The 26,904-nt window shown below is 37.4% G+C and overlaps 1 protein-coding gene across 1 annotated transcript; it reads left to right on the top strand.

The window, feature by feature from the left end:
- Positions 1 to 20,187: 20,187 nt before the first annotated feature.
- LOC100655025 (olfactory receptor 2L13-like) lies at positions 20,188 to 21,622 on the top strand. Its single transcript, XM_003422159.3, has one exon. The coding sequence runs from the start codon at positions 20,684 to 20,686 to the stop codon at positions 21,620 to 21,622; it is 939 nt and encodes a 312-aa protein (XP_003422207.2). The 5' UTR covers positions 20,188 to 20,683.
- Positions 21,623 to 26,904: the final 5,282 nt, after the last annotated feature.

Raw genomic sequence — 26,904 nt, 5'->3', positions numbered from 1 at the left:
ACATATAGACAGATCTTTTTTTTTTTTTTTAAGACATTCTGCCACTCTGTCTCTTTATTGGTGCATTTATTCCATTTACATTTGGCTTAATTATTCCTAGGTATGAATTTAGTGCCATCATTTTGATGTCTTTATTGTGTGTGTATGTTGACATTTTCCACTTAATTTTTTGTACTGAGTAGTTTTTCTTTGTATATTGTCTTTTCCTCTTTTTCATTGATGTTTCTTTATTATTTGCTGAGTCTTTATGTTTTTGTTTTTTTTTAATGTAGGATTGTTAGTTTCCTTTGTTGTTGCCTTAATATTTACCCCTATTTTTCTAAGGTTAAACCAAAATTTATGTCATTCTATTGCCTTGACTTCCTCTCCAAATGAAAGAGCTATGACTACATTGTTTAGTCCCTCTTTTTTAACTTAATGTCATCTTTTACATAATGACGTCTCTGTTTCCCTGTTTTGAGGGTTTTAGTTTTGATTTATTTTTGTGATTGCCTTATCTGGGTTGATATCTGGTTGCTCTGTCATGTGTTCTAGTCTTGAGTTGTCATGTAATGTTATTGATTTTCTAACCAGAAGACTCCTTTTAGTATTTCTTGTAATTTTCATTTGTTTTTTGCAAATATCCTAAACTTCTATTTATCTGGAAATGTTGTAATTTCACCTTCATATCTTAGAGACAGTTTTGCTGGATATACAATTTTTGGCTGGCAATTTTTTTTTTTCCTTCAAGGCTTTATATATGTCTTCCCATTGTCTTTTTGCCTGCATGGTTTCTGCTGAATAGTCTGAGAGTAGTCTTATTGACTCTCCTTTGTAGGTGACTTTTCATTTATCCCTAGCCATTCTTAAAATTCTGTCTTCATCTTTGGTTTTGGTAAGTTCAATTATAATATGTCTTGGTGGCTTTCTTTTGGAGTCTGCCTTGTGTGGGGTTCGATGAGCATCTTGGATGGATATCTTCTCATTTTTCACGATATTGTGGAAGTTTTCTGCCAACAGATCTTCAGCAATTCTTTCTGTATTTTCTGTTATCCCCCAGTGTTCTGGTAGTCCAATCACTTGTAGGTTATTTCTCTTAATAATTCTTAGGGTTTCTTCATTATTTTTTTAAATTATTTTATCTGATTTTTTTCCTCAAATATCTTGGGGTCGAGTGCTTTATCTTCAGTCTCACTAATGCTGACTTCTATTGCTTCAATTCTGCTCCTATGGCTTTGTATTGAATTGTCTAATTCTAATTTTTTTTTTATCTTCTGAATTTCTGGTTGCTGTTTCTCTGTGGATTCTTGCAGCCTGTTAAAATTGTCTTTATGATCTTCTCTAACCTTCTTAAGCTCCTCTAATGCTATGTCTGTGCATTTCATGGCTTGTTCTGTTTTGCCTGATTTTCTTCCTGATCTCCTGAAAAGGTCTCTATAGTAACCTTTTGTATTCTACCTCTGGTAGTTCCAGGAAGTTGTCTTCATGCAGAAGATTCCTTGATGCTTTGTTTTGGGAGCTTTCTGAAGTCATCATGGTCTGCCTCTTTATGTGATTTGATATTGACTGTTGTCTCCCAGCCATCAATAAGTTATTGCATTTATTTCTCTTATGTTTGCTTACTGTGTCCTAGCTTCTTGTTTTGTTTTGTTTTGATATGCCCAAATAGGCTGCTTGAGTGAGCTAGTTTGATTATTGGTGCCTTTGAAGCTCTAAGGCCCTGACACCAGGTGGCTAAAGCTGTTACTAGGTATATGAGCCCATGAGTCTGTTTACTTTTCTTGTATGGATTCATCTCAGGTGTCTAGGTAGTCAGTCATCAAGTGTGTGGTGCAGGCTCTCACCTACAGTCTTAGACAAGCAGGGGTGATTGGTGTAGGCACAGGCACCTGGCTACCACAGGGAGTCATGTGCTGAACAAGGCTGAGGAATGTCAGCTGCCCCTGAGAGTCTGTGATGAAAGTGTGTCCCTGTTCCCTAGAGTGCCTAGATGAGTGGGTTTTGCAGACAGACCATGGGCACCCAATGCTGTTGGCTGTAAGGACTGGGAGGCACCACGTATCCTTGGACCACTGTTGTGGGTGGCTATGTGGTGTGGGTGAATCCATCAGTCTTCAGGCCCCTGATGTGGGTAGTTGAAGACCCTGCCTAATATGCAGAGTGGTTTCAAACATCACGAGCCTACCTCCGGCACATAGCTGGAACAGTTGAAGTTAGACTTCAGGTATATACCCTGTTTTATTGTGCTAATGAGGGCCTATGCTGTTGAAATGGACCCATGCAGGGATACGTAGGGGTTAAAGGCATTCGAAATCCATTGACTGCTTATGCATGTGCCTAGGCAAAGGAGCTGTTTCTACTCTGAGTTCCCAGCTTAGAGGAGATGGCAGATTATTTTTCCATCTGTTTGTTAATTTGTTCCTTTTCCAAGGCCAGAAGGATGGCTCAGGGTGTGCAATAGGTCCTAATTCCAGCCCACAGAAAATGGCTGTCACTGAAGACAGCTCAGGACTCATTGCAGAGTGGGGAGGTATCAGTTAAATGGGAAAGAATTTTTTCCAAAGGGGTATTTTTTGGTCTGCATGGTAGATTAGATGCAAATACTTATCTTTTGCCAAACGTGTGTCTATTTGCTGATCCTAAAGGTGTGAGTGAACTCTCCTCTCCTTGATCTCTTGTGAGGTCAAAAAATGTCCCTAACAGCACTGCTTGCCTCACCACGCTTGTGCCAGTGGATCTGACCCACAGGGTGTTATTCTCACTGGGTCAGACCTAGCAACTCCTTACTGCTTTTGAACCATGTCTCCCTCCTCCTGCTACTCAGTCTGATTCCTCAACTTTGCCTTTGATATTCAGGTCTCCTAGACTGTCATATATAATCGATTCACCTGTTTTTTCAGATCTTTGTTGTAAGAAGGACCACTGGAAGCATCTGACTCCTCAGTCATCCTTCCATTAATATTTCTTGTAATTTTTGTTTGTTTTTTAAAATTCCCTTAGTTTCCCTTTATCTGGAAATGTCCTAATTTCGCCATTGTATCTGAGACAGAGTTTTCAGTATATGTTATTCTTGGTTGGCTTTTTTTTTTCTTTCAAGGTTTTACATATGTCATCCCTTTGCCTTCTTGCATGCTTAAGTTTCTGCCGAACTTCGTTTTATTGTTTCCCCTTTGTAAGTGATTCTTCATTATTCTTGAGCTGCTATTAAGATTCTTTGTCCTTGTTTTAGGAGAGTATGATTATGATATGCCTTGTTGATTTTCTTTTGGGGTCTATCATATATGGGGCTCATTGAGCTTCTTGAATGGTCAGCTTTTCGTCTTTCATGATTTTAGGGAAGTTTTCTGCCAGCATATCTTCAACTATTCTCTCTTTTTTTTCCATTTTCTCCCCCTATTCTGGAACTGCAATCATGTGCAAATTTTTGTCCTTGATTGTATCCCACATAATTCTTAAATTTTCTTTATTGTTTTCTCTGATTTTTCCTCAGTCAAAGGGTCATCAATGAATTTGCCTTCAATTCCACTGTTTCTGTCTTCCATTGTTTCAAATTTGCTCCTAAAACCTTCTAAAGAAAGGTCAATATCCAAAACTTTGTTGTTTACTTTTGAATTTCTGCTTTTTTTTTTTTTTATAACTTGTAATTTTTTATTCATTTTGAAGTTTGTTCTGGTATTATTTTCCTGAATTTTTCTATGGCTTTGTATATTACTTGATTTTGGCTATGCTTTGGTTTGTTTTGTGTTTTCCGTTATTTTGTCCCCTTTTTTCTAGTTTTTTCTGTATTTTCCTTGATCTATTTCCTAATCTCTTGTATAGCTCTAAATATTAGACTTTTGAATTCCATATCAGATATTTTCAGTGCCTTTTCTTCTACCAGAAGGTCATCTGGTGCCTTATTTTTGTCAATTGTTGGAGCCATCTTGTCCTGCTTTTTTTTTTTTTTAATATGTTTTGATATTGTCTGCTGTTTAAGGCATTCATGTATTATTTTTTAATTGATTGTTTCTTTCATCCATGCTTGCCAATTGGCTGGAGGCCTCCACTCCATATCTCTACTTGGTCACTATTTTTCACTAGTTTCTTCTTATCATTGGCTTCTAATCTAATACTGTATAACTTCATTTAAAGTTCAGGTTCCAGGATTGATGACTGTGCCTGTTCTACATTTTTATTTTGGGTCTTTATTGCAGAGGAATGGCTTAGTGCATCTGACTAGTCTACCATCTTGGCTCTGCCCTCTATGAGTTTTAAAGACTTTAGGGGAAAAAAAAATGTGGGTTTAGAAGAGACCATCCCTCCCCAACTTTCTATTTATTGTCCAAGCTCACTTTCCAAATGTCTTTCCAAGGTCTTTTTTAATATCTTTTTAGTTTGGGTGATTTGTGTTCATTCAAATATAAAACATATTGCTATCCAAGTTATTTTCTTAAATATAGATGTGACCTTGTCATTCTATATTTTTAGACAATGATTCCCTCTTAGATTCACAAAAAAATTCCAAACGAATTCATATTCAAATGTTTCTGAAATCTACATCATGTCTACCTTTACCTTTCTACCATTCAATCTGCATTCCTGGTGCTATTGATACACTACCTCTAGCCTGTCCCTGTAGCACTCCATATCCCCACACATCTGAAACTTTGCTAAAGCCATTTCCCATTCATGAAAAGCTGTACTCCACATTTTCTTATGCCTGCCAATTTCAGTCATGCCTTTTTTTAAAAAGTAACTAGAAATTCACTTCCCGTCTTCTTACAGACACAGCTAATCTCTCCTTCCCCAAGCCTCCAATTCTGTGTTTTTTAAGATAACATAGTTCAATTGACGTGTATTCACACTTATGTCTGTGTCTCTTTTCAAATCAAAGCACATAGCAGATAGTAATAATTAGGATAATAAATCCAGTTAATGTTTACTAAGTATAAAGCATACTCTGTATACAAAACTTACAGTTCCCTACAAAATTATGGTTCTGATATTTGCTCCACTTTGTAGTGGAATTTACCTTGGGTCAGAGTGCTGGGAAGAGTAGCACTAGACTTAGGAGACGAATGTCTTAGAATCTGAAGCCATGGCTCTTAATGCCCACTTACCCTGCCACTGTCATTTTTGTGTCAGTATCCCCCACAGAGGGGGCAGTGGTTTTTCAGTGGTAGCATTCTCACCTTCCATTCAAGAGGTCCAGATTCTATTCTTGGGCAATGTGCCTCAATGGCAGCCATCAACCATCTGTCAGTGGAAGATTAGATGGTGCTGTGATGCTGAACAGGATTCAGTGGAGCTTCAGACTAAGACAGACTAGGAATAAAGGTCTGGCAACCTTCTCCCAAAATATTAACCAATGAAAACCCTATGTATCACAATGATCTGATCTTGCTTTGAATGGGATGTCTTGAGTCAGGGCTGACTTGATGCGAGCTAAGAACATCCCAACAAAATAATCCATAGCTGTGACATGTAAATGCTGGAGACATCAGTTTCCTTAAGTGTGTAATTTGGAAATTCAGATGTGCTTACATGTGATACAAGTTCAGAGAAATTGTGAACATGCATCCTGAGAGGAACAAGAAAAAGTATAACCAGATAACTTCTCTACATAAAGCCAAGGGTTCATTGCCCAGAGCCTCCCTTCACCTCTTTAAAGGAGCAAGGAATTGAGTTCTGGATTCTCATTCTAAGATGCATCACATTCATGTGCTCTATTTGAATCACATTTCCCTCTTAAATTAAAATAATAATAAGTGCCTATGCCTGCTGTAAATATAGTCTGTAGTATCAGTTTTTGGTTTTTGGACACTCTGCTGTAGATTTCATCCCTGAAAATCACCAGTGACATGATTCCACATTTAGTAAGGAATAAATGGCCACTTTCCTAGTATAACCCTGGAGAAAGTAAACAAATTGACTTGTCTTTCCAAAACAAAACAAAAAAATGTTGACAGGCTAAAATCAAGTTAAATGTGGTCTCCAGAATTCTCAGCACACACATGGAACTGGGAGGTTGCTTGGAAATTTATTCACCTCCATTTACTCTTTATTTATTTAAGGTATTCATTGAGTCTTTGCGTGTGCTATTCACTCTTCTTACCATCATGGGTAAAGTGATGGACAAGCAGACACATCCTCTGACTTTCTGAGTCAAAATACTAATGTTAGTCATAAATATGTAAACAACAACAACAGAAACCATTACTACAAAGTTAATTCTGACTTTTGGTGACCCTTCATGTTATAAAATAGAACTGCTCCATGGAGTTTTCTTGGCTGTAATTCTTACTGAAGTGGATGGCCAACTGTTTTTTCTGGATGCTGCCGTGTGGATTGGAACTGTCAATCTTTAGGTTAGTAGACAAGTGCAACTGTTAACATCACCCAGGGATCTAAACATTCACAGTACACATTATATAGTCATGTTAGGTTGTGATGGTGTCAAGAAAGCCACCTCTGATTTGATGACAGAGTTGCCATATTACAATCTGGGGAACAAACCACAGAGCCCTCTGATGTTTGAGGAATAAAGGGGAGCAGGAAGCAGTGAGTCAAAGAGTATTAGAAAACTTCGATTAGTAGCAGGGCCAGCTCATGGCAAGGGATTTGGGTTCTATTCTAAAGGCAGTAGCAGGGCCAGCTCATGGCAAGGGATTTGGGTTCTATTCTAAAGGTTGCAGAAGGCTTGGGAGGAAATAACTTCTAAAGTTTGAATGTCCTCTTCAGTGACCAATAAGAGTAAGCTCTTGGAAAATATTTGACAGGGCTGGATCAGTGGAAGCTGTTATCACAGCCACTACTTTCAAAGAATTGCACTCTCATCCCCTTAAAACACTCTTCTTTTTGATTTATATTTTGAAAATGTACTAAACTATAAATGGTCCCAAGGAAAGAAAGTTATTTACATTTCTAATCTATCTCTTGGCAGGTACACAGGCTTTTTTTTTTTTTGTCTTGAGAACAGATGCTACAGTTTTCTATCATTACTCTTGCAATTTTCCAATTTTGAACAGAAATAGGCTTTTATCAAGGTGACTTATTTAACCTTTTGAAGAAGGTGCCTTTGACATCGAGGTTTCTAACTATTTCTAACCAAAAGATAGTAGCCCTGAACAGAAAAAATGCTGTCATGGACCATTCATGACCACACTTTGGACAGACAGATAGTTGTTTAAAGCTATATTCTGCCCTTTCTCCCAGAGTATAGAGTCCGAAGACATTTTAACGTACATGTAAAATCTTCGATAAAAGATTCTGAGTCAAAACTGAACACTATTTTCTGATTAAGAAGTCCACTTTTTTGATGCAATCAGAAGATGCCCCATTTGACATTAGTATTCCTAACATCAATTCAGGCAAAGAAAGCAGAATTCTGGCTTTCCACGGGATTAATTATTTTGTGTTCCTAACCCGCTGTAAGCATACCATTGTCAAACAGAATCAGCATAAGGCTGGTTTCTGTGAGGTTGGGGTCAAATATATCTCCACCTTCCCAATTCTCTATTATTTAACTTTCTATTTCTAGGTAAAGTAATTCACTGCAATAGTCACAAAGAACAAACAAGAATTCACAGAGTATATTAACAGTTACATGGCATCTTAGAAGTAATATGACACAAATCAGAATTAAACTCAGGGTAAACATCTGGAAATTCATGATACAACTCAGGGAAAGGTATATGGGAAAGGTCAGGGAAGGTCCCCAAACCAAGGAGCTCATCTTTCTGTTTCACAACTAGTGCAGCTTCAGACAAGCTCTCCACTGCAACAGGTCTCAGACAAAAATCTCTACCCTTTCAGTGGTTCTGATGTTATAGGGAAAATACACAATAAAGTAGATGCATAAATAAAGTGCAATATCACAAGCACCAGGAGGATAAATGTGCTATGCAGAAAAATAATGTTGTGGAGGGGAATAGAAATTTGGAGAGGGAATGAAGTTGCAGTTTTAAATAGTAAGTCTAAGAAAAGCTTCACTGAGAAAAATGACAAGTGAATACAAATCTAAACAATTGGAGTAAGTAGGTATGTTGCAATGAACTTCTGTTATTTGGCCTTTCTTACCCTGGGATTGTAATTCTCAGGATGAGTCTGGGGTGCTCTTTTTTCTATCAGGATAACCCTGTCCTCAGGTTCCAGGGTTTTTATAATCTAGCTCATGTATTCCTTGTCATTTACAAGTGATGCTTCCTAATCAATCTGGGTAAATGCCAACTACTGGCGGGATTCCCCAGTCAATTCTGGCAAAGGTCAGACTGGTGGGGGGTTGTTCCTTGCCAGTCCCAGTAAAGGTCATTTGCAGTGTGGACGATAAATTGATCAATCCTTTGCAACTGGTTCACGAGGACAGTAAAATGGCCAATCCTTTTGAGGCCCCTTATGCAGATGATAAACAGACCAATCCCTGCAAGATGCTTATATGAATAGTAAACAAACCAATCTTTTGTAAGATTGTGGCCTGACCAATCATTTTGGGAGAATTACAATATGAACTGTAATATGCAGAGTTCTCCAAGAGACCAAGAAGGAGATTAGGCAAAACTCAGACCAAGCCAAGAAATACACAGACAAAGCAGTAGAGGAATTCAGGAAAACAATACAAGAATAGAATGACAAATTGAACAGGCTGCTATAAACAGTAGAGAGATAGCAGCTTGTAATCCAAAGATTAACAATATAATTTCAGAATTACACAACTCAATAGAAGGTCATAGAAGCAGGATTGAGGCAGTGGAAGTCAGAATTAGTGAGACTGAAGATAAATCTCTTGACACCAATTTATTTGAGGAAAAATCAGAAAAAAATTAAAAAAACAAAGAAAGCCTAAAAATCATGTGGGACACTATCAAGAAGGAAAACCTACAAGTGATTGGAGTACCAGAGCTGGGGGGAAGGGAGATAAGAGAAAATACAGAGAGAATTGTTGAAGATTTGCTGGTAGAAAACTTCCCTGCTATCGTGAAAGACTAGAAGATATTTACCCAAGCACCTCAGTGAAACCCAAACAGGGTAGATCCCAAAAGAAATTCACCAAGGCATATTATAACCAAACTTGCCAAAAGCAAAGACAAAGGTAGACTCTTGAGAGCAGTGAGGGATAAATGAAAAGTCACCTAAAAGGGAGAATCAATAAGACTAAGCTCTGACTACTCAGCAGAAACCATGTAGGCAAGAAGGCAATGGGATGACATATACAAAGCCTTGAAGAAAAAAATTAAAAAATCACTGGCCAAGAATTATATATCCAGCAAAACTCTCTCTTAAACATGATGGCAAAATTAAAGCATTTCCAGATAAACAGAAATTAAGGGAATTTGTAAAAACCAAACAAAAATTACAAGAAATATTAAAGAGAGTCCCGTGGTCAGAGAACCAACAATATCAGACAACAACCCAGACTAGAACACACGACAGAACAACCAGATACAACTGAGATAGGGAAATCACAAAAACAAGTGAAAGATAAAAGATTGAAAATAGGGAAACAGAGATGGCAATATGTAAATGGTGACAAAGTTGCAACAAAAAAGAGGGAATAAATAGCATAGTGATAGAACTTCCATATGGAGAGGAAGCTAAGGTAATATCAAGAAGTAAAAGATCAGTTTAAACTTAGGAACATAAAAGTAAATGTAAGGTAGATAGACACAAAAGGAAGGTAAAAATTTACCCATTAAAATAAAAAAGAAGAAAAACACAAAAGACTCAGAAAACACAAAATCAACAATAATGAAAAAGATGAAAAGAAAATACATAAAGAAGAACAACTCAGCACAGGAAATTAAGTGGAACAAAGAAACTGTCAACACCACAAAAAAATTACAACAAAATGACAGCAGTAAACTCATACCTATCAATAATTATACTGAATGTAAAAGAAATAAATGTGCCAATAAAGAGACAGAGCATGGCAGAATGGATGAAAAATACAATCCATCTATATTCTGCCTAAAAGAGACACACCTTAGACTCAAGGACACAAACAAACTAAAACTCAAAGGATGTAAAAAAAATATTTCAAGCAAGCAACAATCAAAAAAGAGCAGGACTGGTAATATTAATCTTTGAAAAAACAGACTTTAAAGCAAAATCCACCAGAAAAGATAAAGAAGAATGCTATATAATGATTAAACGATCCATACACCAGAAGGACATAACCATAATAAATATATACTTAATTGTAGGGCTCAAAAGTACATAAAACAAACTCTAGCAGGATTGAGAAGAGAAAGAGACAGTTCCACAATAATAGCAGAAGACTTCAACACACCACTTTCCACTTTCAGTGAAGGACACAGTATCTAGAAAGAAGCTCAATAAAGACAAGGCAGATCTAAATGTCACAATCAATTGAATTGATCTCATAGACATATACATAACACTCCATGCAACAGGGGCCAAGTATACATTCTTTTCCAACACACATGGAACATTCTCCAGAATAGACATTTTAGGCCACAAAATAAGACTTAACATAATTCAAAATATCAAAATATAACAAAGCATCTTTTCTGGCCATAAATCCATAAAAGTAGAAATCAATATCAGAAAAAACAAGAAAAAAAATCAATGATATGGAAAATGAACAATGTCTTGCTCAAAAATCACTGGGTTATAGAAGAAATCAAGGAATAAATACAGAAATTCATAGAATCAAATGAGAATCAAAACATCTTACTAGAACATTTGAACACAGAAAAAGCAGTGTTTAGAGGTCAATTTATAGCAATAAATGCACATATCCAAAAGACAAAAAAGTCAAAATCAAAACATTAACCCTATAACTCGAACAAACAGAAAGAGAGCAGCAAAATAAGCCCTTGGGCACCAGAAGAAAAAACATAATAAAGATTAGAGCAGAAAGAAATGAAATAGAGAATAGAAAAACAGTTAAAATAGTAAATAAGACAAAAAGTTGGTTCTTTGAAAAGATCAACAATATATTCAAACCATTGGCCAAACTGACAAAAGAAAAACAGGAGAGGAAGCAAATAACCCAAATAATAAATGAGATAGGCAATGTCTTGGATTGCATTATGTCCCCCCAAAAATGTGTGTATCAATTTGGCTAGGCCATGATTTCCAGCATTGTGTGGTTGTCCTCCATTTTGTGATTGGAATTTTATGTTAAAAAGGATTAGGGTGGGATTGTAACTTCACCCTTACCCAGGTCACATCCCTCATCCAATGTAAAAGGAGTTTCCCTTGGGTGTGGCCTGCATCACTTTTTATCTCTCAAGAGATAAAAAGGAAAGGAAAGCAAGCAGAGAGTTGGAGACCTCATACCACCAAGAAAGCAGCACTGGAAGCAGGGCACATCCTTTGGACCTGAGGTTCCTGTGCTGAGATGCGCCCAGACCTAGGAAAGACTGATGACAAAGATCTTCCTCCAGAGCCAACAGAGAGAGCAACAATTCCCCTAGAGCTAGCACCTGAACTCAGACTTCTAACCTACTATACCGTGAGAAAATAAATTTTTCTTTGTTAAAGCCATCCACTTGTGGTATTTCTGTTATAGCAGCACTAGATGACTAAGACAGGCAATATCACAACAGATCTAACTGAATTTAAAAGAATGATAACAGAATAAAAACTTGTACTCCCACAAATTTGAAAACCTAGAGGAAATGGACAAATTTCTTGAAACATACTACCGTTCTAAACTAACACAAAATGAGGTAGAAAAACTAAATGAACTCACGATAAAAGAAGATATTAAAGAGGTAATTAAAAAAAAAAAAAAAAACAACGAAAAAGCTCTGGCCTGGACAGCCTCACTGGAGAATTCTACTAAACTTTCAGAGAAGGGTTAACACCGCTACTACTTAAGGTATTTCAGAGCATAGAAAAGGATGGAAGACCCCCAAACTCATTGTATAAAGCCAGCATAACCTAATATCAAAGCTAGGTAAAGACACCACAAAAAAAGAAAATTATAAACCAATGTTCCTCATGAACATAGATGCTGAAAGCCTCAACAAAATTCTAGACAATAGAATTCAACAATACATCAAAAAAATAATTCGTCAACACTAAGTGGGATTCATACCAGGTATGCAGGGATGGTTCCACATTAGAAAAACAATCAATGTAACCCATCACAGAAATAAAACAAAAGACAAGAACCACATGATCTTATCAAGTGGTGCAGAAAAGGCATTTGATAAAGTCCAACACCCATTCATGATAAAAACTCTCAGGAAAATAGGAATAGAAGGGAAAATCATTGACACAATAAAGAGGATTTTTATACAGAGCCAGCAGCCACATTCTAGATGGAGAGAGTCTGAAAGCATTCTCCTTGAGAACAGAAACCGACAAGGATGCCTTTTATCACCACTCTTATTCGACATCGTGCTGGATGCTGTAGCTAGAGCAATTAATCAAGAAAAAGAAATAAAGACCATCCAAATTGGTAAGGAAAAAGTAAAAGTATCCCTATTTGCAGATGATATGATCTTATACACAGAAAACCCCATGGAATTCACAAGAAAACTACTGGAACTAGTAGACTATTTCTGCAAAGTATCAGGATACAAGGTAAATATACAAAAATCAGTTAGATTTCTCTACACCAACAAAGAGAACTTTGTGAAAAGAAAATCACCAAATCAGTGCCATTTACAATAGCCCCCAAGAAGATAAAATACTTAGGAATAAATCTAACCACCGACGTAAAAGACCTATACAAAGAAAACTACAAGACACTACGCAAGAAACCAAAAGAGACCTACATAAGTGGAAAAACATGCTTCGCTCATGGATAGAAAAACTCAACATTGTGAAAACATCAATTCTACCCAAAGCTATCTATAGATACAATGCAATCCCAATCCAAATTCCCATGACATTTTTTAACAAGATGGAAAAATAAATCACCAACTTCATATGGAAAGGGAAGAAGCCCCAGATAAGTAAAGCATCACTGAAGAAGAAGAACCAAATGGGAGGCCTCACACTACCTGATTTTAGAACCTATGATATCACCACAGTAGTCAAAACAGCATGGTGCTGGTACAACTGCAGATACATAGACCAATGGAACAGAATTGAGAATCCAGACATAAATCCAGCCACATATGAGCAGCTGATATTTGCCAAAGGCCTAAAGTTAAATGCGGAAAAGACAGTCTGTTTAACAAACGGTAGTAGTGTAACTGGATATCCATTTGTAAAAAAATGAAACAGGACCCATTCCTCACACCACGCGCAGAAACTAAGTCAGAATGGATCAAAGACCTAAACATAAATTCTAAAATGATTAAAGATTTTGGAAGAAAAAATAGGCACAATGCTAGGAGCCCTAGTACATGGCATAAATAGTGTACAAACCGTAACTAACAATGTACAAACATCAGCAGAAAAACTAGATAACTGAGAGCTGCTAAAAATCAAACATTTATTCTCATCAAAAGACCTCAATCAAAGAGTAGAAAGAGAACCTACAGACTGGGAAAAATTTTTTGGCTAGGACGTATCCAAAAAGGTCTAATCTCTAAAATCTATAAGATACTGCAACATCTCAATAACAAAAAAAAACAAATCAATTAACAAATGGGCTAAGAATATGAACAGAGGCTTTACCAAAGAAGACATTCAGGTGGCTAACAGACACATAAGGAAATGCTCATGGTCATTAGCCATTCAAGAAATGCAAATCGAAACTATAATGAGATACCATCTCACCCCAATGAGGCTGGCCATAATCCAAAAAACACAAAATTATAAATGTTGGAGAGGTTTTGGAGAGATTGGAAAATTTATCCACTGGTGGTGGGAATGTAAAATGTTAAATCCACTTTGGAAAATGATTTGGAGCTTCCTTAAAAAGCTAGAAATAGAAGTACCATACAATCCAGCAATCCGGCTCCTAGGAATATGCCTAGAGAAATAAGAGCTGTCACACAAATAGACATGTGAACACCCATGTTCATTGCAGCATTGTTAACAATAGCAAAAAGATGGAAGATGCCATAACAAACTTTCTTAAGAAAATGTTCTGCGTCCCTCTTTGGTAAGTAGCATTTGGTGTCTTAAAAGCTTGCAAATGGGCATCTAAGACGCATCAATTGGTCCCATCCTGGTTGGAGCAAAGGAGAATAAAGAAAACCAAAAACACAATGAAAATATTAGCCCAAGATACTAATGGACCACATGAACCAGAGACTCTGCCAGCCTGAGTCCAGAAGAACTAGATGGTGCCCCGCTGCCATCAATGACAGCCCTGACAAGGAGCACAACAGAGAGTCATGGATGGAGCAGGAAAAAAGTTTGGAGCAGAACTCAAATTCACATCAAAGACCAGAATTAATGGTCTGACAGAGACTGAAGGACCCCCAAAACTATAGCCCCCAGACCTCTGTTAACCCAGAACTGAATCCCACTCTTCAGACAAAGATTAGACAGGACTATATCAAAAAATAATACACATAAGGAGTGTGCTTCCTAGTTCAGTCAGATATATGAGACCAAATGGGTGGGTCCTGTCCAGGCACAGGATGAGAAGGCAGGAAGAGACCGGAATGCACAAAGGGGACCAGGGATGGAAAGCAGGACTGTGCTGTCACATTGGGGGGATTGCAATTAAAGTCACAAAACAGTATGTGTATTAATTTTTGTATGAGAAATTAACCTGAACTCTAAACTTTGACTGAAAGCACGATTAAGAAAAAAATAGCTTAAATGTACACCTCACGGTTTTGAAATCTGTGGTTTCAGCAGGATCGTGAGAGATCCTAAAATCCGTTGAGCCCGTTCACTGTCTCAAGCGCTATCTAAACATTTAACATACATCATCTCATTTATTTATTTATTTATTTATTTAATCTCATTTAACTCTTACAGTATACCTAAGCCCAGGTTTACAGATATGGAAACAAAGTAGACTGTTAACTAATTTCCCCAAGTCACCTTTCTAATCACTGTTGGATATGGCTTCTTTAATCCTTAGCTCTCTTATATGCAAAGTGAGAATATTTTAATAATATAATCTCTCAAATAATATAGCTCTCAAATAATATTCTGGAGTAATAAAGCCCATCTTTTTGTCTAACTGTGGGTACTAGCCAAATAAAACAGAGTTCTCCAGGTAAATTGCTTTGGTCTAAGTGAATACCAGATTTGATCTCTAAGAAAGAGAGTCAAGTGAAATGGCCAGGGTTTTGGCCCCCATAGACTTGGACATTGGGGATCAATTAAAGGAGAAAAAAAGAATATCTAAGGCTGAGGATGCAAGGCTGTCTATATAAAATACAGCAGCTCATCCTTCTGGCTTTCAACTGTAGAACTTATGGGAATTTGATTAGATTAGGTGTGAAATAGCTTATTCTATTTTCATTGGAACAAGATAACAAGAAAGCAAGATCTTGGAATGAAAAGCATTCCCCGTATACGAACTTATGAGGTACGGACATTCTTAGTTTCAAACAAAACCCCACAAAACCCATTATGTTAAAAAGTTGAGGTACATACAAAGGTTCATAATAACAAATAGGAGCTTTTTGAGATGCTCATCAAAACATTATTATTATTTTTATTACTATATTATTTATTTTATTTTATTTTTTTACATTAAAGATGTTTTAGTGGATCTGGAAGGGTTTCTTTAATGTTTTTGTTACCGGAGAAAATGTCCTGCGTTCTTGACTTCCGTGTAGGAAAGAATTCGAACTCTGAGACAAGTAGTGCCAAGCAAGCAGAGGTTTAGTAGCTAGCAGAGGGTTAGTAGCGAAAGTACACTTGACCAGGGAGTGTCAAACAGGCTACTCAGAGAGAGAGAGAGAGAGAGTCTGAGTGCCCTGATACAGTCATTTTCTTAGGGCTTTATACCCTTTTCTCCTACCTCCCACTCCTTTTTCTCGTGGGCCGCCTTCCCTTCTATGGGCTGGAGAGCTTTGATGGCTTAACGTTTAACTGCCAAGTCAGGGACCCTTTCCTGCCTTTCTTTCTCGAGTGCAAGCTCTCCCCCTCCCCCTTACATCATCCATTTCCTCTCTTTCTTTCCCGAGTGCAAGCTCTCCCCTTACATTTTTTATGCATAGAAACAGACTATTTACTATATACTAAGACAAACATTTGACTAATGGATGTTAGACATGAACCCTACCTAAGTGTCCTGACATGTACAAATTTGACTTAAAGACAGATCTAGGAAAGGAACTCTTTCATAACCCAGGGATTGATTGTAATCAGTATATACACACAAATGGAGGAATATTGCACAAAACAAGATGAAGTTGTTTTTTAATTCCAAAAAGTCCTAAATAAAAGAACCTTCAAATGTGGTCATAGGTTTTATGTTATAGAGAATGACCAGTGATAGGACTAACGGGGAAAGTTACAATGAGTCTGTGGCAATTTCCCCTTTGTAAATTTTAGCAGATAAAGAAAAGGTTCTCAGAGAGAGGTTTTGGTTTAATTGCAGAGCATATTGACTAGTGGCGTGATCTCTCAGCATAGTCTGAGAGTGTATGTGAGGAGGGTTTGGTGTTCAAAGTTTTTTTTAAGTAATTCAATGGACACTTAACAGGAAGTTTTGCCGTTATAGAATGACTTCCTTCCAAAGTACGAACTCAGGCACTTCAGACAAGGTGAGTCACCAGGATATTCCTGAAGCTAGTTGATTCTGGTTAGCTCTAACCTCAGGGCGATATTTTGGATATATGGTTTTCCAATCCTAGGGAAACACTTTCTGCTGTACAGAGTCAGTTCTATGTCAAATTCGAAAAGCTAAAAATGACTTTAAAATGTAGAAAGAGACAATCTGAAGCTATGAAAATTCTACAATGTGCTACTCCGGAGTGGTGTGACCTTAATTAAAATAGTTAACATTTCTGAGTTCGAAACCCCTTAATGATTAAACAAACCGAGCTTCAAAGGGTGCCTCAGAAGAAAGGTCTGGTGATCTAATTTCAAAAACCTCAGCCATTAGAAACCCTATGCAGCACAGTTCTACTCTGATGCACATGGGGTCTCCATGAGTCAGAGCTGCCTCAATGGTAAGGGGATTTAAGGTTGTATTAAGGCTATCATAATGATTGTCAGGCTTCTGGAGGGAAAACCACATGCCTGTGTGAAGCGTTCTGCATTTATTACTTAACTTAATTCTCACAAAAGGAATCATTAGCATCAAATGCCTGTGGAATCTGACCCCTGAGGATAACTGTGATGACACCAATTAGAAAGGCCACTCCCCTCTCTTCCTGGGCCTGTTTCCATTGCCTCCAAACCGGTCTCCTACATGTACATTTAATGAAACTTTCTGCTCACCCCAGAGCATCCTGTGTAATCTCTAACACACAGGTAAGATTACTCCACACTCTAATGGCATCTCATCTTGCCCAGAAGCAAATCTAAAACCTCATCATGGCCTGGCATTTGCCGTATCATATGCCATTCCCTCTTACGCCCTGTGCTTTGGAAACACTGGTTTCCTTTTTATTTTCCTCAAAATAAAACTAAATATGTTCTCACTACAAGGCTTTTCACTTGCTGTTCATTTTGGGTAGACTATTCCTCAACCAGGCCTGTTCTAATATTGCTTCCTAACAGGGACTCTCTTGAAATCTCTTATGTCCTGAAAGTGCTCTAGCTCCTTACTCTATTTTACTTTATTCATTGTTACATAACCTTGTATTATATGTTTTATTTTACTCTATCACCCATTAAAGTTTAACTACAGGATTATAGGGGCTTGTATGATATAATCACCAGTACACCTCAGTACCAACAGCACTGCAATAAAAAGAAAATCGATGAATATTTTTTGAGTGAATAAATGTGTCGTGCTGATGATGATGACAATCTTTATCTGTTAGATCATCAGCTTTTATTTCTACAAGTTAAAAGAAACAGCCCCTGAACCCATTTACCTGCTGCCATCCCAACTAGCCTCCTCGTTCAACGGTATCATGCATCTGTCATGTTCCCTGACAGTGCTTTTTTTTCCCCACTGTGTTTGTCAAGAAGACAGCTATAAAATTTTTCCATGTTTCATCGCAAACTCACAATTTTACTCATGTGTATCAAAGTTATATGAAGTAGCAGTTAATTTTAAGTTACCAAATGTGAAGAACTATAATAAACCATTGATTGCTGCCCTTTCCTGTTTAAAAGTCAACAATCCAAGATTTCTGCTTGAAACAAAAACTTGCAGGGAATGCAGCATCAGGGCTCTCTCTTCAGACAGAAGCTTATAGCATAAGGCAGGTGTGGGTTAAGGATGAAAGTATACGTATAGTAGAAATACAAGAAGTGTCACAATCATAGTTTATGTTTGTTTAGGCAACTAAGTTGAGAAAAAAAAAATGATCAGAATTGAGGTTACATAAATATAAAAAGACAGGCTACGAAAGTTGAGTTACAATATTCCCAGAGGAATGTTTGGGAATAAAAAGCTAGAAAAAGTCACCGGAAAGGAAAAGTTCTTTACTTTCATCTCTTGTTGATTTTATTATTCTAAATGATTAATATTTGATTTCAATTATGTTGCATTACATGATAAGCTCTTAAAATAACTGCAACCATATGTAATCTATAAATCGATGTAGAAGCCAGAGCATATATCTTATATCTGCTTTTGTAGTTGAACAGTGTTGCAACCATCTGACTCTGCTGCCATCTACTATATGAAAATCAAACTACAGAAGGAGAAAATAAATGCCCTCTTGATTCTCCATGTGGTTCCCTGGGTGGTGAAAGCAGTTAAGGAGCTGGGCTGCTAATCCAAAAGTTGGAGGTTCAAGGCCACCCAGAGTTGTGTGGAAAGGCCTGGTGATCTACTTCCAAAAAAATCACTTATTGAAAACTGTATGGAGCACAGTCCTACTCTGACTCCTGTGGGGTCCTTTGAGGCAGAACAGACTCATCAGCAAAAAAATTTCATTTTATTTTTTAAATCTCAGTATGCTTTGACCTAGTTGCAAATATGGAATAAACCCCAATCTCTTTCAAAAGGTTGATTATTATGCAGTTTAAATTGAGACAAATGAGGCACTAGGCACAAAGTCATTTACCAAACAAGAAGTAATCTTGGAATATGAAAAAAACAAATTCAAAAGAAGAACAGATATAAATTTGGATTACATCGTTAACTGTATTTGAGAAAGTTATTTGTCATATCTGTGAATACTACTTTTATTATTTTAAAAAAGTGGATATTTATGCCTGAATTTACAGAATTTGGGGGATGGTTATAACAAATGAGTTAAAGTGAAAAAATCCTAAAAATCTAAGAGCTTCCAATTTATCTAGTTTTAATCTCCCTGCTCCTTGTTATATCTCCATTATCATACTACTTATTGTTGGGGACAGTGGAAAATAAAATGAAAAAATGTATATTACAGAATCTGTGACTTCATCACACTCACTTCATCTACATAAAGAAACAAAAAGTATGTAGAAAACCTATGCATTTAATTTCAAGTCTGCAGGGCTTCAGAAAATGAAAACATCAGTAGGCATGAGAAAATATTCAATAATATTTTATAAATAGTGTGGATTTCATAGCGTTCCAGGGAGCCCTGATGGCAGAATTATTAAGTGCTTTTCTACTAACAAAAAGGTTGGAGGATCAACCCCATCCAGTGGCTCCACAGGAGAAAGACCTGGTGATCTGCTTCTATAAAGATTACAGTCTAGAAAGCCACATGGATCAGTTCTTCTCTGTCACATAGGGTTGCTACGAGTTGAAAATCAACCTAACAGTACTTAACGACAGCAGGCATGCAGGATTTTACAGTTCAAGGACAGTGATTTCAAACGGTGGGTGCATTTTAAGAAAGGTGCAAAAGTGATAAAGAACTTGAGAGAGCAGTAAGGTACGATCAAGGATTGTCTGGCTGGATTAGTGCCAGTTAGGGAGGGAAGACCAGAAAGTAACAATGCAAAAGAAGACTAAAAATAAGAGACGTAGAATTTCAGTATATAAAAAGTCGCTGGGTCTTATGTCAGTTATTATTGAACATATGACCTATGCAATTGATGATGCAGGATCTGGGTTGTGCAAACTGTTAAGTGCTCAGGTACTAACCAAAAGGTTGGCAGTTAGAGTCCACACAGAGGTCTCTCAGTAAAAAGGCCTGGATATCTACTTTAGAAAAATCAGCCTCTAAAAACTCTATGGAGAACAGTTCTATTCTGACACATGAAATCACCATGAGGAGTCAGAATTGACTCCACAACAATTTCTTTTTTTTTTAATGACTGAAAACCAGAAAAACCAAACCCGTTGCCATCGAGTCGATTCCAATTCACAGTGGCCCGATAGGACAGAGTAGAACTGCCCCATAGGGTTTCCAAGGAGCGCCTGGTGGATTTGAACTGCTGACCTTTTGTAGCTCTTAACCACTTGAGTCCCTTGAAAAATCACGTCTAATGGGACTGGCCAGGAGTAGTTCCAGGGAGGGGAGTCTTAAGTTGTTTGTCTTTATTGTGTATGGTACCAGACTTTTATACTTAATAACCACTTTTCTCTATGGCTCGCTCACTTGCTTACCAGATAACACATGGAGAAGAGGTTGGGACATTCAGCTCTGAAACCAATTTCAACAAAATTTGAAGAGTTGGAAAAAGGGAAAAAAAATGTAAAAAAACATTAACAAATTCAAAATTCCTTTTTATGCCCTTGTTCTTTCTAGCTTCATTTTTTTGTTTGTTTGTTTTCATTTTTGTTCTTGTTTTTCTTTCAAGAAATTTAAAACAATAACTTTTCATGGAGAAATGGAATCAAACTTCTAATGATTTCATTTTTTTGGGACTCCTTCCCCCAAATCAAACTGGCATGCTGCTCTTGTGCCTTATCATCCTTGTATTCTTTCTGGCCTCAGTGGGAAACTCAACCATGATTTACCTCATTTGCATGGATTCCCGACTCCACACACCCATGTACTTTCTCCTTAGCCAGCTTTCACTAACGGACCTGATGTACATCTCTTCTACTGTCCCCAAGATGGTGCATAACTTCCTCTCTGGCCAGAAGAGCATCTCTTTCCTAGGATGTGGCTTTCAAAGTTTCTTCTTCTTGACAATGGCTGGTTCTGAAGGCTTACTCTTAGCCTCCATGGCCTATGACCGTTACGTGGCCATCTGTCACCCCCTCCATTATCCCAGCCGTATGAGTAGAAGGATGTGTGTTCAGATGATCATAGGATCTTGGATCTTGGGGTCCATCAACTCCTTGGCACACACAACCTATATCCTTCATATTCCTTACTGTCGGTCCAGGGCCATTGATCATTTCTTTTGCGATGTCCCAGCCATGGTGTCTCTTGCATGTATGGACACCTGGGTCTATGAGTACATGGTTTTTGTGAGCACTGGCCTCTTTCTCTTCCTTCCTTTCCTTGGCATCACTGCTTCCTACGGCAGAGTCCTTTTGGCTGTCTACTGTATGCGTTCCAAAGAAGGAAGGAAAAAGGCCTTTACCACCTGTTCAGCACATTTAACTGTAGTTACCTTTTACTATGCACCATTTGCTTACACCTATATTCGGCCCAGGAATGTCCGCTCACCAGCAGAAGATAAGAATTTGGCCATTTTTTACACCATCCTCACTCCCATGCTCAATCCCATTATCTACAGCCTGAGGAATAAGGAAGTCCTCAGGGCCATGACAAGAGTGCTTGGAATATTCTCTTCTAAGAAAGAATAGTCATGGCTGTCCTTACTCTTTTTTTTTTTATTTTCTTTTTTGTGTTGAGTTGAACATCTTGGAGAAGTGCTTTTCAATAGTAATATAATAGAAGACATGTGTAATTTTAAATTTTCCAGTAGATATGTTAAAAAGTTAAATGAAAGTGAAATAAATTTAAATAGTATATTTATTTAACAAAACATTAGTAATATTGTAACTAATATAAATTTTATCTATTTTGATGTTAATCGTGTATTCTATTATTACAATATATTATATATGTATACTATATACTACACATATATATGTATACCCATGTAAATACATGTATTTCCTGCATATATTACTATTAATATAATGTTTTCTATTTCATTGAAATATTACCATTTGTACATGTAATCAGTATAAAAGTAATGTGATTTTTTTACATTGTTTTCATTCTAAGTCTTCACAATCTTGTGTGTACATCACACTTAAAGCACATTGCAATCTAGACTATACTCATTTCAAGTGACAACAGCCACATGGGACCAGTGGCAACACTGTTGGACAGCATAATTTTAAAGCATCCAGGAAAATGTTTTGGAAAGAATATATCTATGGTGTATAAAAGTACATATGTGGTATACAAAATATGGGTGACTGGATGTAAAGTAACCAAAATAAGTATGCTAATGTTGTGTTTAAAAATTTGTTTATTTGTATATCTTGATTATAATTGACATCTGCAGTCCATCCTTTCCTAGTCTCCTTTTACAAGACTATTTGGAGAGATCTTGTTTGATTTGGAGTCCCCCAGAAATGAAAACTGTTAACGTGCTTGGCTGCTGACTGAAAGGTTCATGGTTTGAGTCTAGCCACAGTTTCCCCAGAAGAATGGCCTGGAGATACACCTCTGAAAGATCAGTCATTGAAAACTCTATGGAACAAAGTTCTACTCTGACACATATAAGGTCACCATCAGCCTGAGTAGACTCGATGGCAAGTAGTTTCTTGACTTAGGAATTTTTTATTTCAATAAATATAAAACCAAAAATCCAAACCCATATACTGAGGTAAATGACCTGGACAGGGGCATGAGAATTACAGGCAATTTGTTCTACATTCAAATAAACAAAATTATGTATTTAAATAACCTTAAAGAAGTTTTCATAGTCACATATGTTATTTGTCTAGAGCTACTTGGGGCTACAGCATTGAAACAAAATGAAAATAGTGATTTTGCAGAGGATGAAATTCTATGCTAATAAATCACTATGTTTTGTTTAACAAAAGTTTTATTATTGTTATTTTACTCATACATTTCAGTTACTTCAAACTTACCAATGAAATTGTTTAGGAAGGGTTTTTAATGATTGTGGGGAAAAAAAAATGGGGACTTAGAAGAAACCATCCCTCCCCAAATCTGTATTCATTGTTGAAGCTCACTTTCCCAATGTCTTTCCAGGGACTCTTTTAATATCTTCCTATTTTTAGTAACTGGAATTCATTTTAACTTAAAATATATTGACATCCAAGTTATTTTACGAAAATATAGATGTGATGTTGTTATTCTGCCTTTTTAAGACAATTCTTTAGAGTCACAAAAAGTTCCAAACTTAAACTCATATTCAAATATTTCTGAAATCCCTTTACCCTTTTACCACTCAATCAACATACCTGGTGCTATGAATACACTGATCCTCCAGCTTGTTCCTGTAGCACTTCATGTTCCCACACATTTGAAACTTTGTTAAAGCCATTTCCCACTCATGAAAAATTCTACTCCTCATTTTCTTGTGTCTGCCAATCTCAGTTCTGCCTTTTTTTTAAGAAGTAACTAAAAATTCACTTTCCATCTCCTCACATCCACAGCTAACCTATTCTTCCACAAACCTCCAATTCTATATTTTTAAGACAGCATAGTTAAATTGACACTCATTTATGTCTGTGTCTCCTTTCAAATCAAAATGCATGCCAGGTAGTAATAATTAGGATGATAACGCCTGCTAATGTTTACTAAGTGTAAATGCATAACTTGTACATGCAACTTAAAGTTCCCTACAAAAGGATGGTTCCAATATTTGCTCCACTTTGTTTTAAAACTTACCTTGGGTCAGAGTGCTGGGAAGAGTAGCACTAGACTTAGAAGTCGCATTTCTTAGCATCTGAAGCTATGGCTCCTAATCCCCACTTTATACTGCCATTGCCATTTTGGTCTGGGTTTCCCCAACAGAGGGGGCTGTGGTCGGTCAGTGGTAGAATTCTCACCTTCCATTCCAGAGTCCCAGATTCTTTTCTCAGCCAATGTGCCTCAATCACAGCCACTACCCATCTTTCAGTGGAGGATTGCATGTTGCTGTGATGCTAAACAGGTTTCAGTGGAGCTTCAGACTAAGAAAAACTAGGAAGAAAGTTTTGGCCATCTACTTCCAAAATATCAGCCACAGTGGTCTGATCCTATTGTGTATGGATAACCTTGAGTTAAGACTCACTTGATGGGAGCTAAAAAAACCAACATACCAACAGAATAACCCATATCTGTGACATGAAAATCCTGGAGACATCAGTTTTCTTAACAATGTTATTTGGAAACTCAACTGTGCTGATTGACATGTGATACTGTAACTGAACGTGGGCTCTTGACCTGTCTTATTTATTAGCCAATCAAAATAAGACAGACACCACAGCACCGGTTGCAAGGGAAACAGAAAGTGGAGATTTATTGTTTGTGCAAACAAGGAGCAACGTGGGGCCTAGCAGCCGAAAGACCACCCACTCCCAGCCCCAGGGGACTTGGAGCTTTTATGCCCTCCAGTCCCCAGTGAGTGGGATTGACCCCCAAAATCTGACACCTTTGTCCCTCCCATGTCCATATTTGGAGATCCAGGTGCTGAATCATTTGCAAAAGAAGGGAACTTTTGCTTTGCAAATGGCGTTGGGTGCAGCTGTGTGCCAGAGAACATCTTCCTCTTCAGCAAACTTCAGGTCAGAGTCAAGTTCTGGCCACAGCACTTCATGTCCTGCACATGTGTGGAGATTTCAATTTGCTGTGTGCAGGATTTCAGTGCCAAATTCAAGTAGCAGTTGGAGGGCTATGAGGGAGGAGGGGGATCTACCCTAGAGTGGGGGAAGCCTCTGCAGCACCTTCAATATTAGTTCATAAAAATTGTGGACATATTTCCTGACAGAACCAAGGCATAGTATAACCAGATAATTTCTCTATGCAAAGTCAAGGGATCATTGCCCACAGCCTTCCTTTACTTCTTTAAATGTCAAGGAATTGAGTATTGGATTCTCAGTCTAAAATGCATCTCATTCATTTGCTCTACTTGAATCACATTTTCCTCTGGAATTAAAATAAAAATAATAGGTGCCTATTCATGTTCTGAATGTAGTCTCTAGGATCAGATTTTGGACATTGACATTGAGGTTTCTAACGTCTTCTCACTCAAAGATCGCCTAGGGCAGAAAAAAATGGTGTCATGGACCACTCAGGACAGCATTTTGGAGGGAAAGGTAGTTGTGCAAAACTATATTCTGCCCTTTCTCCCAGAGTATAAAGAGTCCTAAGACATTTTAAATTACATGTAAATACTTTTATAATAGACCCTGGGCCAAATTGAACATTATTCTCTGAATAAGAAGGGTACTTTTTCAATGCAATCAAAAGACACAGTGTTCAACATTATTATTCCTAGCATAATTTCAGTCAAAGTAAGCAGAGTCCTGGCTCCCTGTGGGATTAATGCTTCTGTGGTCCTAACCCACTGTAAGCATAACATTGTGAACTAAGCCAGCATAAGGCTGGTTCTTATGTTGTGAGAGACAAATATACCTCCACCTTCCCACTTCTCCCATTACTTCACTTTCGATTTCTAGGCTCAATAATTCACTGCAACAGTCACAGAGAACATACAAGAACTCACGGACTATACTCATGGCTACATGGTATCTTAGAGTAATTACACAGAAGTAAAATGATACAATTCAGGATGCATGGAATTGACATAGGACCCAGCAATTTCACTTCTAGTTATATACCCTAAGGCCCTAAAAGCAAAGAGAGAAGCAGACGTACGTACACTGATGTTCCTTGCAGCATTATTCACAATTGGAAAAAGCTGGAAACAGCCCATGTGTCCTTCAACAGAGGAATAGATAAACAAAATGTGATACATATATACAGGGGAATACTACTCAGAAATGAAGAAAAATGAAGTCCTTATACATGCTACAACATAGGTGAACTTGAAGACATTGCACTGAGTGATATAAGACAATTACAACAGGAAAATTATTGTATGGTCTCACTTATATGAAATGACAAGAATAATTATATACAGACCAATGGTTACTAGTGGTTACCAGGAGGAGAGGTGGGGAAAAGCAGGGCAAAGGAAAATCATTCACTGGGAAGTAGTGAATTTTCATCTGTGGGGATAAGAAAATTAGTATCAGCTAAAGGCAATGGGTACACAATCAGACTAATGAAGGTGTCATCATTAAGCTGTGCACCAGGGGAAATAAAGGGAAGGTGTGCAAAATGGCAAATAAGCTTTTATTTTAAACCACAATAGCTGAAAAAAAAAAACAAACTATACTTAGATATAGCTAAATATTTCATGTGATTACTCTTCTTGGTTTGAAGGTTTTGGGCCATGGCTTCATGTGTCTATCAAGTCAATTGGCCTAACATTTTTTTTAGAGTTTTTGTTCTAACTCCTAGTTTGGTGACTAGTGCCTGGGGTCTTAAAAGCTTGTGAGTGGCCACCTAAGATACAACTGATCTCTATTTGCCTGTAAACAGCAGAGGAAGATGATCCGGGAATCAGAAGGAAATGTCTAACTACGTCCATAAACTAGTACCGCCATCACCAGGAGAGAAGAAGAAATGGATATTTCTGGGCTATCATTACTGAACATTTTGATTAAGGACACAATAGATGAATCCTGATCAGAAGGAAAAAAAAAAAAAACGTGGAACAGAAGTTCAAACTCATATAGAAACCAGACTTACCTTTACCGAAGCAATTGGGCCTGGGGAAACCCTCAAATCTACTGCCTAGAAATAATCTTTAATCCTTGAACCAGTACTATCCCCTGAAGCCATCATTAAACTAAACAACCAAAGACCATTGCCTCAGGGTTGATTCCCACTCACAGTGGTCCTAAAGGACAGAGTAGAACTGCCCCATAGGGTTTCAAAGGAGTTTCTGGTGGATTGGAACTGCTGACCTTTTGGTTAGCAGCTGAGCTCTTAAGCACTCTGACACCAGGGCTCCAAACTAAATAACAGTTTAAATCAATTAATAAAGAAT

The sequence above is a fragment of the Loxodonta africana genome, chromosome 2 (genome assembly GCF_030014295.1).
Source record: "Loxodonta africana isolate mLoxAfr1 chromosome 2, mLoxAfr1.hap2, whole genome shotgun sequence".
Classification (NCBI taxonomy): Eukaryota; Metazoa; Chordata; class Mammalia; order Proboscidea; family Elephantidae; genus Loxodonta; species Loxodonta africana.
Note: the sequence above shows the minus strand (reverse complement) of the source record. Positions and strands in the feature narration are given on the sequence as shown.